The sequence below is a fragment of the Oreochromis aureus genome, linkage group 12, assembly GCF_013358895.1.
Source record: "Oreochromis aureus strain Israel breed Guangdong linkage group 12, ZZ_aureus, whole genome shotgun sequence".
Classification (NCBI taxonomy): domain Eukaryota; kingdom Metazoa; phylum Chordata; class Actinopteri; order Cichliformes; family Cichlidae; genus Oreochromis; species Oreochromis aureus.
Window position 1 is genome coordinate 30,549,791 of NC_052953.1, and position 12,417 is coordinate 30,562,207.

At 41.4% G+C, this 12,417-nt stretch overlaps 1 protein-coding gene across 2 annotated transcripts in view; it reads left to right on the plus strand.

Moving 5' to 3' along the window:
* arvcfb (ARVCF delta catenin family member b) overlaps positions 1-12,417 on the plus strand; it is a 248,251-nt gene that overhangs the window by 105,301 nt on the left and 130,533 nt on the right. Inside the window, exon 1 of one of the 2 annotated variants that reach the window (XM_039620655.1) lies at positions 11,904-12,167. The exons of the other annotated variant lie outside the window; for it this stretch is intronic. Coding sequence (XP_039476589.1) covers positions 12,147-12,167 — 21 coding nt within the window. The 5' untranslated portion in view covers positions 11,904-12,146. Of the gene's footprint in view, positions 1-11,903; positions 12,168-12,417 lie in introns of those variants that run through there. 2 annotated transcript variants of the gene reach the window in all.

A 12,417-nucleotide genomic window follows, 5' to 3' on the forward strand; every position in this document is an offset into this window, starting at 1 on the left:
AGCCTTGATTCAGATCCTGCACAGCTGCTCCTCATCAAGGAATGTGGTGGTTGTCTGTCAGGAGAGAAGAATGGTGATTGAGATTATGATTAAGGTTTACCAGTAAGGAAAACTAATGCAAGTGTGTGTGAAATCTAGGAATAGAAGTGGCGCAAATAAGTGTTTGTAAGATAATGATTACTCACCTTGCTTGCCTGTGTCCTCTTCAGGGTGTTTGGGCAAATGTTTCCCCGGGGGTCCAGACACCATTTAAAGGTTCCGGGAGAGACCATTGGTTAAGAGAGTGTGGTGAATCTTTTTGTGCTTGGGTTTCTGGGTTTTTATAGTATTGGGTTTGGTGTAAAATTAAAGTGTGAAATATTTATTAATATGAAAATGTGAAATGTATTTATGTATTTATTTATTCTAATTGATATATTGTATACTGTGGTGGAAGGTTGGGATTTAAGAATTTACCTAAGAGTGGAATAATGGTTTAGTCTGTGACAGCTGAACATATTTAAGGCTGCTGGTTGTCATTAGAGGGGGATATATTGTGCTGTGAAGAAGCTCGACAAGTGAATTGTTGTAAGGAGAGCTGTATGGGAAATAAATACTTTTGTTCCACTGCACTTGCCTTCGTCCATCTCACTGTGTTTCCAGCCGCTAAGGGCTGCCCTGTTACAAGTATGTATGTTGTTTGCCTTTTCACATGTTAAACTGAAATCTGCCAGTGACTGTTTGGAATTTGTGGAACTTAGTCATTGTGTTCATGGTCCGCAGAACATCATTTATTTATTTATTTTTGGAGACTTTTCATCTCTTCAGAACCAGCTATTCGCTATTATTGAACAAGAAATTTGTGAAAAATTTTGAAAAAATCTGCGCTTGACTTCATAAGCATCATGAATGGTAACAAGATAAATATCCCCAATTTGAGAAGGTACTTTTTGAGATAAACATAAGCGGGATTGAAGGATTTCCTTGTATGGAAAGTTTCATCTCATTGTGGATCCACGTTCCAGTTGACTCCCAACTCTCTCTCAACTAGCTTCTTCTGTGTTAAAGCCGTTTCTCTTGTCTTGTCTAGTTTCTTGTCATGCTCATCTAGAACTTTCTGAAGCAGTTGCTCAATATTTCTGCAGTCTGGAGTTGAGCTGTCAGAATGGTTGATGTCCAGGTTTTCCTGGTCTTGATTTACCTTTCCTGCTCTAGCATTTGTTTACAGTAGCAACTTTCCATTCGATCCCCATGTACTGCTGCCTCCATGTGTGCTTTGGCAAGTCCACTTAAACTTTTTGAGAACTCCAGCAGCAAAGAGTGGTGTGCCTCCTAATGTGCCCCCAAAACACCTATAACCACGCCTTCTCAGGTTTGGACAAAGACTCTTGCATTGCCAATCCAAGACGACTAAGTCCTTCAGACCTATTCTATGAAGCTCTCAGTGCACAGTATTTTTGCTGATCTTAATAGTCTATAATAATAAATGACAATACAGTTACAGCTCATTGTGGAATTTCTGTTAAGAAGGACATTTCATAAACTGACTTGTTGCAACAGTGGTATCCTATTATAGTACCGTGTTCAGATTAAATTAGCTCTTTTCTCACTCTTCTGGCAGTTGGGACCCTGGCTTTAGTAAAACCATGATGAAATTTGAGCTATGGTGTGGGCTATTGAATTGCAGTAGCCCAGAGGAGAATGAACATCCGAAACTTTATGCAGCCATTTTTCAGGCTGTCCACTTTTTTTTTTTTTATATTCCCATTGCCTACAGGTCAAACATTGTTCAATACTGGCTTTTTGAGCACATCGATGCAAAGTTAATAGTATTAATATCAGCTTTCAGATTGAGTTTAGTGCTTATTAGCAAATATGCTTACATGTTAAACTAAGATGGTAAAATTGCTAAATGTTGCCTTCTAAAAGTAGCAAGATTCCTCCCATGTTAGTAGTAGCCTCATACATCAGTGAGTATGGCGACAGACTCGTGGTGTGTTTAAACGAAAAAATTATTCAGGCTAAAGCTGCAATTTTTAAAAAATTAAAAGTTGTTTTCTTGGACAAAAGATGTTCTATGATATTTTTCCGACAAAGCTTGGAGGCAAAAGAAAAGTTTGAACAATCAACAAATCAACAAACCACCCACTGTCATTTAAGTCTCCCCGTGTAGTTGGCATGCACACATCTGAAGAGGATTAAGAAATATTCAAGATTAAGATGTTTCAAATATTTCTTTATTTTGTTTTGGACCTGCATGAAATTAACACAAGTTACAAAAAGGCAGAGCACAACAATATGTTTTAATCTCTGTATTACAAAAGGTTGTTGTAAACACCACTGCCCTACTTTCTAATTGAATTCTAATCCTCATTCACTTCAGTATAACTGTTTATGAATTGCCGCCAAGGAAGAGAATTAGAGTGTTTATGCTACCCTGTCCTGTGAGGAAAATCAAAACGAGGCTGTCGGACTCTCCATTAGCTTGTCTGATGAAATTATCAGCAGAAATTCAGTGACACGGACCAGGGAGCCTTAGAAACTGTATCCATCAATAGGATCATGCTAGGATCACACGCTTCCTTTATTTGTTATCATGTTAGCCTCCCATAATTGATTTTGGCCTGAAGGAGTGTTATCACCAAAGCTCTAAAAGGTCAAGTAGTGCATGGTGACGGACCTATCTGTCGAGAAAGGCAGACAGCACTCAGACAGCCACGTCTGTCTGGAGTTGAGGGAGAAGGTGACCCCGTTTTATATACACCAGACGGCTAATCTACCCACGGCACTGCACAGGACATGCATAGAGCCCATTGAAAGGTGCATATAGCAAAACTACGTTTTGCAAAGCGACTTCAGTGAAAAACAAACTTGGGATAATTTTTGCACTGTAGATGCTATAAAGTGTTGGTGTTTGGTTTTCTAACACTATAGTCAGTGGTCTTCTAGCATAGCAGAGGCATATCATCCCTTTGTGCAAATGATGTGGGAAGTTTTCAAAGGCTTGTGTGATTTAGAGAGAGGGAACAGTGCTGCCTTTGATCTGTGCTGCTGTCTGTGTTGAAGATGTACAGGCCCCGGCCCTGCAATGGCACCACAGTGCTCAACCAACAATCGCCCCAACCTCCCTCCACCCACTTTCATCCCCAGAACACACAGCCCCCCAGCCCTGGCTAAGCACAATGGATACAAAGGGCCGAGGGTGCTATAGCGACAGAAGATCTATCCCTCCACTGGCAGGGCCCGGGAGCCCCTGTACCCTCGTAAATCACCTGCCTAACAATGAGCCTTAGTTTACCCCCCTCCCCTCCTCTGTCTTCCTCTGTCTTCTTCCCTTGCTGTGGCATCAAGAACCTTCTTGCCTCCCATAAACACCCTAATTACCTTGGTGTGAAAGTACCTCCTTTGTTTATTTTTGTGTGCCACACTGTTCCTGTAACCCTCCTACAACACTTTTGTCTCATTACAGAGCAGCCTGCAGAAAAGTCACATTAAAATTTTAATAATGTTGCTGCTTGTTTTCCATGGCTCTATATGGAACACCTAATTATGCCTCAACCTCAGTTTAAAGGGTCCTTTGTCTGCTGGATGTGACAGTCACAAAAGTTTCTGTTCATATTTTCAAACAGTCTTTGGAAAGAGGCGCACATGAGGCAAATTGAAAGGCACTACTGTTGTTCAGGTGGAAGGCAGGTGGAAGGCTGGATTGTCAGTAATCTTAGTGTTGATGGTACAGTTTTTCTTTACAGCTTGTTAACATCTAAAGCAGTGTTTCTCAAAGGTTCTTGTTTCAAGATTTGTTCATTTCCATAGGTTTTATCCATGATAGCAGCATGGCTCTAGGGATGACAGCGTAAGCTCTTCTGTTAGTTGCAGAGGGGCTTTGGTACTGAACGAAATGACATCTGTTAGATGGATTGCCATGAAAGTTTAGTCACTGCAACTGGTGTCACTTAAAGTTTGCACACTACTGTTGACTATATAGGCAGTGCATTCTTTCTATGAACAACTATCTGCAGAGAATTATGTGTGTTGTTTTATTTTCTTGACAACTGCTTATCCACTCGATTTCACTTTTGTGAGGTGTATTGCTGAGCACCTAAAGACGTCACCCCGCTGGTGATAAAGACCCTATAGCTGTTGTCATTGATACCCTTTTCTACCTTAGCAGGAGAAGACTGAGCAGGCTGCTGTCTGTATATATTATGTAGATATCTAGAAGCAATGTGAAGAAACATATATCAACTCTTCTGTGTTTTTCTAAATAGCACATGTAGCTTGGTAACAGGCTTTATGTAACCTAACATGTATGTCTTTGGACTGCAGGGAGGTACCTTTAGAGAACTCATACAGGCAGATTATTCGAGCTCCACACAGAAGGGCCTCAGACACCCGATGGATTCATATCCAGGAGGCAATGGTGCTAACCACCACACCACCTTCATGTCCTCTTACCAAAGAGGACGTCAGCGAAATAAATTAGAAGTTGAGTTCTGAAGACAAGTATGTTCAGTGGGCTGCAAGCTTAGTCTGTCTTTATGTGTGTGTGTGTGTGTGTGTGTGTGTGTGTGTGTGTGTGTGTGTGTGTGTGTGTGTGTGTGTGTGTGTGTGTGTGTGTGTGTGTGTTCACAGCTTGTTGATGACTGCAGCGTTTTGTAAACTCAAATGGTTACCACTTGCTTCAGTAACTATGAGCTGTCTCGCAGTATATTATATGACCAAGGCAGTTCAAAACAACTGACGAGCGATTGTCATTTTTTTGGTCTCGACTAGCTCATTTAGTCTAATGTTAGATCTTTAAGGTCCATGTAATTAATCTGCTTCCTGTGCTTCTTCTTTAGCCACTTCTTTGTTGCGTTGGCGGTATGTTTTGTGTCATTGTCATACTGAAAGACTGATCCACGACCCACTTTTAGTGTTCTGGCTGAGAGAAGGAGGGTCTCATCCAAGATTTTATAGTACATGGCATGATTTGCAAAGACCTTTTGGGCAAACAGCCTCAAAGCATAATGTTTCCACCTCTGTGTTTAACTGCGGGGATGGTGTTCTTTGAGTCATACTCAGCGTTTCTATTCTTCCAACCACGGCAAGTCGAGTTGATGCCAAAGCTTGATTTTGATTTCATCTGACCACAACACTTTCTCCCAAGCCTTCTCTGAGTCATTTAGATGTTCACCGGCAAACTTAAGAGGGGCCTGTACATGTGCTTTCTTGAGTTGGCGGATTTGCAAACTTGGAAAATCAGCAGGAGATCAAATAATTATTTTCCCCCACTGTATCATGTAAAACTGGATAATGTCTGGACTGCAGTTTGAGAGCAATATTCTTGAATCATTGCAGCTTAATGCTGGCAACCTGAATCAGCTGTGTGTTTTGCAGGCACGCCCCATTCCTTCTCAAACAAATAGCTGCAATCAGTCACTCACACTGAGAGCCTCAATCAGCTCATACACTGCACTAGTCAGTTTACAAATCTAATAAATGTATCATACACTTAGGTAGGAAAGACTTCTACCTACTACACTGCTCAACCTAAAAGTAAAATGCAGTGGGCATGTGCCATTATTATATTTTAGATAATGTTTTATTCAACTTGCTTCAACATTAAGAGTCAAGTTCGTGGCAGTGGCCCATGAATCAAAGTGGGGAACTGCTCGGAAGGGAAGGGTAAGTTGTTTTTGTGTCTCATCTTGGTACCGGAGCTGACGTGGAAGGACAGAAATTTTTAATTCAAGGATCATGCAGATTCTTCTTGTTCAGGTGAACAGGAAGAGAGAGAGGTTTGAAGGGATGGGCTGTGGGCTATTTATATTCCACTGGGGCAGCTTAAACCTTCATCCTTCAGATCAGCTCCAATGTTGGTGGACTTAATGCCTGTCCTGTTGCACCTCCCTCCCATTATATCACAATCCATTAAACCATTACCCTCACTAAAAGCACTAAGAGGTGCATCTGAAATCTGCTTCCATTTCCTTTACCATGCACCACATAGGTGAACAGACAGGCTAAATATCTCTGAAGGGCACTAGCTCGCCTCGGTGGGAACATTCGGCGTAACATGAAAGTCTACTTATACTCTTGAAGACGGGCACGATACTCTCCCATCTAACTGACTGTTCGGCTTGGTTGTTAAATCCAAAGACTGAACCGTGTGTTTAAAATAAAGGTCTTCTTTTGCACGAGACCCCCAGCGCCACCTGAGGAATGTGACCTAACCTTTACAAGCGTCCAGCAAGATAATTAAACAAGGCTAAATGGAAAACAGTCTTCGAACTTTATAGTATAGCTGGAGGTGTTCAAAGTCTTGATTTAATTATCCCCATGAGTTTAACATACCGGTGTGACATTTTTACTATGTGACTTACAAGCATGTAAACGGTGATCGAATGAGAAACAGAAGCAGCACAGTCTTGTTTTTTTTGGGAGGTTTTGCAAAAAAGGCTTTAATAGATAAGATTTGGAATTAAACCTTTCTTTTCTGTTTTACTTGAGTGTTCTTTAATAAACGCTAATGCAGTGTGAATATTTAGGTACATTGCCAGATAAGGGAGCGAGTTTCATCCAGGCCAAATAAATAAATAACTAATAATTAAAATAACTGTTTGAATGGCAGAGTTGCTTTCAAAGTTCTTAGGAAACATCTGCAAGCCTGCATTTAGGAACACATTAAAGGCAGACAAATCCACTGATGAAAAAAAATAAATAACTCAGTAGAATCTACTCAGTAGGGGAAGCCTTAATTCTCAGCAGGCTACTTTACCTGGAATTAGTGTAAATTCTCAGCTCTTTTAATGGGAACAGAATCAAACCTCTTGGTGTTTGCTGCTTCCTGAAAAGCACCACTTTTGCACCTGTGTGCAATGCAGCCATTGTGAGCATTCAAACTCTTTGAGTGTATGTGCCTGTCCCATCATATAGCACCACAGATTCACTAATACTTGTTGACTCTTCACTGTGCCTGATGGACTTAATGCATTCTGGCATTGCCTCAGGCTGAGGCACCCTACACATCTGGACAGACTGGGAAAAGACCTGACATTATTCAATCTGAAATTTGCAAAGCTTACCTTTTTTTTTTTTGGTTTGTTTTTTGCCACAGGGCTGCACACACGCACACACTTGAAAAAATGGCACAGTTTGTCTTAAACTGGAGCTGGGGTCCTTGTAATTGTAGGGTCCTGTAGGGTCATTGTAATTGCTGGGATATTTGAAAGGAAAGGGGCACTAGTCTCTGAATTGCCTCACAGTGTCTAAAAGTGATTGTTGAATGTAGAGAGTGATGACAATGGCACAGGAATGTGTAAAAGTATCAGTGCTCTTTACACTCCTCCTTCTCCAGGGACTTTACTCAAGCTGATCATTCCAGGCCGAGATAAACACAGTCATCCATTTACTTTCATTACTTTTATCTATTCATTTCCAACAGAATTCCTAAGAAGCTCACTGTTGTAAACAGCAGCAGGCAATTCTCTCCAAAAATTGTGGATTTTAAAAATATTCTGATGTTAATTAATTGTTTGATTTTAACTCCGGAAAGTAAGCTGCTCAACAGGGCCTCCAAAGTGTAGCGCTTTACAAATTTGCCTAACAAGCAGAAGGTCTCCAGTTCAATCCCAGGATCGCATGCAGAGCCCTTTAAAGTTGTGTTACGAAGTAAAAAAAATAAAATAAAAAATCAAACATGTGGAGCTGCCTGCTGTGTTCGCCCCCTGTAAATAAAGGAGAGGCTGAAAGTAGGTTTTTCTGCAAAAGTAAGCTGCTCATGTGTCTCAAGAGAAGTTTCTCAACTCAAATATAACCATATATACCAATAGACATCCTCTTTGGACGACTCCATTACAGATGCAAAAGACATGCTCAGCTGAAATGAAGGCGACAGAAAGCATATTTTGGGCTGTAAAAGTTAATGATTTGCTGCATGTCATCGTCAGACTGGTTCAGATTCTGCTGTTTGCACCTCTTTCAGTGTCCCAATTATGCATGACGAGATGGAAAACAAGGAAAAGCTTAATCCGGTTATACTTGTTTTTATAAATCTCGCTGTGCAATTACGGCAGTGCAACATAAAAACAGAAAATAGAACCTTTTGATCTGAAGTGATGTCATTTAAAAGAGCTTTATTTCCCCAAATGAAGGGAAAATTGCCTTTTTGCACAACAAAAGCCCCCAGTAGATTGGACTCTAATCCTCTGCATCGCTGACTAGCCATTTTTCAAGGGGAAAATAAAACATGATAGTATTAGATAAGGGCTTTTTTGCAAGCTGTGCCATTGTTAGGATAAACAGCAGTCAGCCTGCAGCAGAGCACATCATCTTGCCCTCAGACATACATATTGTTTGCCATCCGGCCCCTGCGCTGTGCAGTGATGGTCTTAAAACAACGCAGGGCAGCAAAGTCAGATTTATCTTTAAAATCACTTTTTATGCATTTTTTAAAAATCCTGTTTTGTGTATCGAGGCATAGTTGGGCCGAACCTTCTCACCCCTTTATTAAAGCTTTATGACAAAGTGCTGTTTCCCGAGAAATGTGTTCTTGGCTCATTGCGAAAGGAATTCAGAATTAAATGTCATTAATCCCTCCTTTGAAATGGAATATTCTACAAACGTTATTTCACGTAATGAAATAACGTTTGTAGAATATATTTTCAAACTGCTGTAGTGGCTCCTCACTTCTGGACCACCTTTTGCTACTCCTCAGTTCTCTGTATTTTCCTGCCATCGTGAAAAGGTGGAAACGCATGATTTTAACAGATGTAGCTTCATCCGAGTTGTCTGGCTGTCAAAGCGTGCATTGTTGCCAAACATTAACCTTTCTACCATCTGTTTCACACCATACGCCCTGACAGGCTAAAGCCGACTTCTGGAGCTTTGATTACAACTCCTGGATTATTCATACACCTTGTACACCTTGTTTTCTACAAGGCCTAGGTGTGGGGTTAACTAGACTCAAGGGGATACAGCATTTGTCTGACAGCAGTCTTCTATGCTGAACACATTTTAGGCCTTATTTTAACATGAAATCTTGATTATAATGTACTGCCAGGGTTTTTAGTGTGCTGAAGCCTGTCCTCTCTTTTCTTCCACTGTTGCTCATTGCTGGAAGGGAATGCCTTGCTATAAGTGCCCGAGGTAGAGATGAAAAGATCTGTTTGTCAATGAAATGATCAAGACTCGCACGCCTCAGTCACCGTGTGTGACTGTGAGATTTTGCAGAGATGCTGATGATCCCATAAAGTATGACTCACTCCATGATCGTGGTGATCCCTTGACTTTCATCCAGAGCCAGACGGTTATCACTGTGTGATGTGTACATGCTTCCCCTCCGGATGGGGAATCCTTCTGACTTTGCTTATACCCTTACTTTTCCCTCAGGGGAAATTTTTGTGAAACATCTCAGTCACTGAAATGGACTGCAATGCAAGCTGATAGAAACATTCTTGCTCCCCTTTAGGAATCGTTATAACTGCCTTGGTGTTCCTCTGTGTTTTCCTATAATGCTGTTATGAAATAAAAATTTCAATTTGCAACCAACCCATTTTAATGAATCACATTCCCATCAGCCTCACCTGCACTGTGCTTAGTTCCAATAACCAAATGTTAACACGCAAAATGAAGATGGTGTACAGATGGCAAGCTGATGTTAGCACAGCTCTGCCCAGGCTCTTAAAGAGCCACTGGGGTAGTTACGGATATATAATCTTGATTAAACCACATGGAAATCTGGCAAACGATAAACACAGCATTAAAAACAATAAATTGAGCAAATGCAGAGCACGATTTATAGATAAAGTAAAAAGCATTGTTTCTTTCTCATCTGCTCCCTTGAGCATTCCAAAGCACTTAATAGATTTTTAAACAGGGTTATGAAACTCACTCAGTGTTTAAATGGCTTAAATGGAATATGATATCGCATATGAGAGAGAAATGCACTTCAACTTTTTTTTTTCTTAAGGTAATGTTGCTTGGCAGAATTCTAAATAGTATTGTTGAAAGTAAATAGATCTAAATGCAGTGGTGCATGCTGGGCCAGGTCTTTCATTAAGAACAAATGGAGCAGTAAGATTCGAGGACATGAACTGCCAAGCTGGTGGAATGCAAAACCTCAGCCATTTCCCCTCCGTTTGGGATTTCTCCTTTCTCCGTTTGAGTCTTTTAGTGCAGTCATCCTTTCTCTCTCTCCCTCTCTCTCTCTCTCTGCTGTCTTTTCGGACCTCTCTCAAAGTTGTCCTTAGCTAAGCTTCCATCTGGGTTATTAGATTAACATTCCTACTCGCTCTTGGTCACAGTCACAGATATTTGAATGTGAATTCTTTCACGTACGTCCCTCCCCTCCCTTATATCAAGTGCAGCGAGAGGAACGCCACAAAGAGCTGGAGCAAAGGAGCTGTGTGTGCTTGTATGTGTGCAGGGTGTAAAAATTTGCAGAGTATGGGTGCCTCCGCTTCAATAGCGGCAACTTTTGTTTTGTGTGTGAGCCCCTGGCCCCCTACACCTCCTCTTCTCTATCGCTCTCTGTCTATGCCAACAAGGGGGAGGGGTCGACAGGCTGACAGACAGACGCAGCTGGAGTGCATAGAGGGAGCTGGTCCCACCCCGCTAAGATGCCAGAGATAGACCCAATGAGAGAAAGAGAGGGAGGAAAGAGAGTGCTGCTACATTTCCAGCTCTCGCTGCCTGTCTGTGAACCCTCCTTTTTATTAACGCACCCAATTTTCTCAGCCCTGGAGGTTTGTATTCTCTGGCTGCCTAACTTTCTTTTTGTTGAGTGAGTATGGTGTGTGTATGTGCATGAGCATAGGGTTCAGTTCGCCTCTGGTCCTTTTTTGTTAGGCTCCTGGTTTTGCTACTGAGGGAAGATTCTGCCTTAGTCCTCTGCCTCTCACCAGTCAATAAACAGCCCAAATCCAACATCTCTCCAAAGGAGAAAGTAGGGGTCCTCTTTCATCTGTGAGAAACCAGCCTAACATTGACAAAATTACAGTGGATGTGAGAGGATTTGACTTTCAAAGTAAAAGCATTTTGGTTTTCCACAAGAAATGCCTGTTGCAGAGCACTGCTCAGTCTTCCTGCTGCCATATAAATGAGCATGTCAGCGATGTGGTCTGTTAGGTCATGGAATTCAACAGTCTTATGACATTCTCATTTTTTTCGAAGGAAGTGTCAGTGTAATCTTTGACAGCAAAAAGATATCTATTGCAAAAATTGAAACTACTAGAAACACCATCCACATACTACTGTAGCATTATAAACAAAAAGAAGATGCATTATGTGGATATTCTGGAGTTAGGTGTAGGATTATTGCATTGGTAAAAAAGTTATTAATTCTTTTGGTATCGTTTGATAATTTTCACTGTAAACTCTCCTACATGTCTTTTAAGGTCCACACAGTCTACACCACGACTGTGATTATTAACTACATACATGACATTTTGTAGTCAAACTTTGAATTATAAATTGTTACTACCTATTATTTCATATGACTTAAACATGTTTGCATACACAGGCTATACTGCTGCTGATACATAAAGAATTATAAATGGACTAGTTCTTACATTGCTCTTTTCTACTCTATTTGAGCAACCCAAAGCACTTTTATGTCTCATTACCCCATTCACACACAAGCATATTCACACAAGCACTTTTTCTATACATCTTAGTGCCTATTGTCTAACATTCAGAGTCCAGTGAATGCAACAGGAGCAACTCAGGGATTGCCCAAGGATACTTTGGGATGCAGACTGGAACAACCAGGGAATCGAACCACCAACCAACCTTCCCATTAGTAGATGTTTTGCTCCACCTCCCCACATCTATCTATCTATCTATCTATCAAGCTGTCGTTTACGAGCGTCAGTCATTTTATTTTGAAAGGCACAGCGCCACACTTCCTGTGTTTCCCTCGCTAACTCCGTGTGGCTGGACGTAGCCGAGTAGAGGATGGCTGGCTACATCTGAGCTGCTACCTCTGCGCTCACAGAGGGAAAACCCAACGTAAATAAACAGGGAAAACGTGAGGACACGAGAGGAGGAGAGGAGGGAAAGAAGAACTTTTTCCGACAGGAGGAAGTATCTATCACACGTTTCCCCGGGAGGTTTTTCTTTTTTCCTTCCTTCTTTCTTTTTTTTCTTTTTTTAAATTTTGCGGGAACCAAACGGGATTTTGGACCATGCCTGCTGAAGTGAAACAGGTAGTGCTGCCGTGCCCGCCGGTCTCTTTTCTGCCCCTCTTACCGTATCTCCAGCCTCTCGCACTCTTCTGCTGTCTCCCGTGCTCCCAGTTAATTGTTTGGCTTCTGTTGCGCTAGCGCTCATTTTCATCTGGTAGCATCACTCTCTATGGCTTTCATGTGGGTTTTTTTCTTTCGCTCACTTGAACATATGAGAGCAGTGATTGTCAGATTTATCGATGTCCTTCAGGAGGAAAACGCGTGCGTGCGA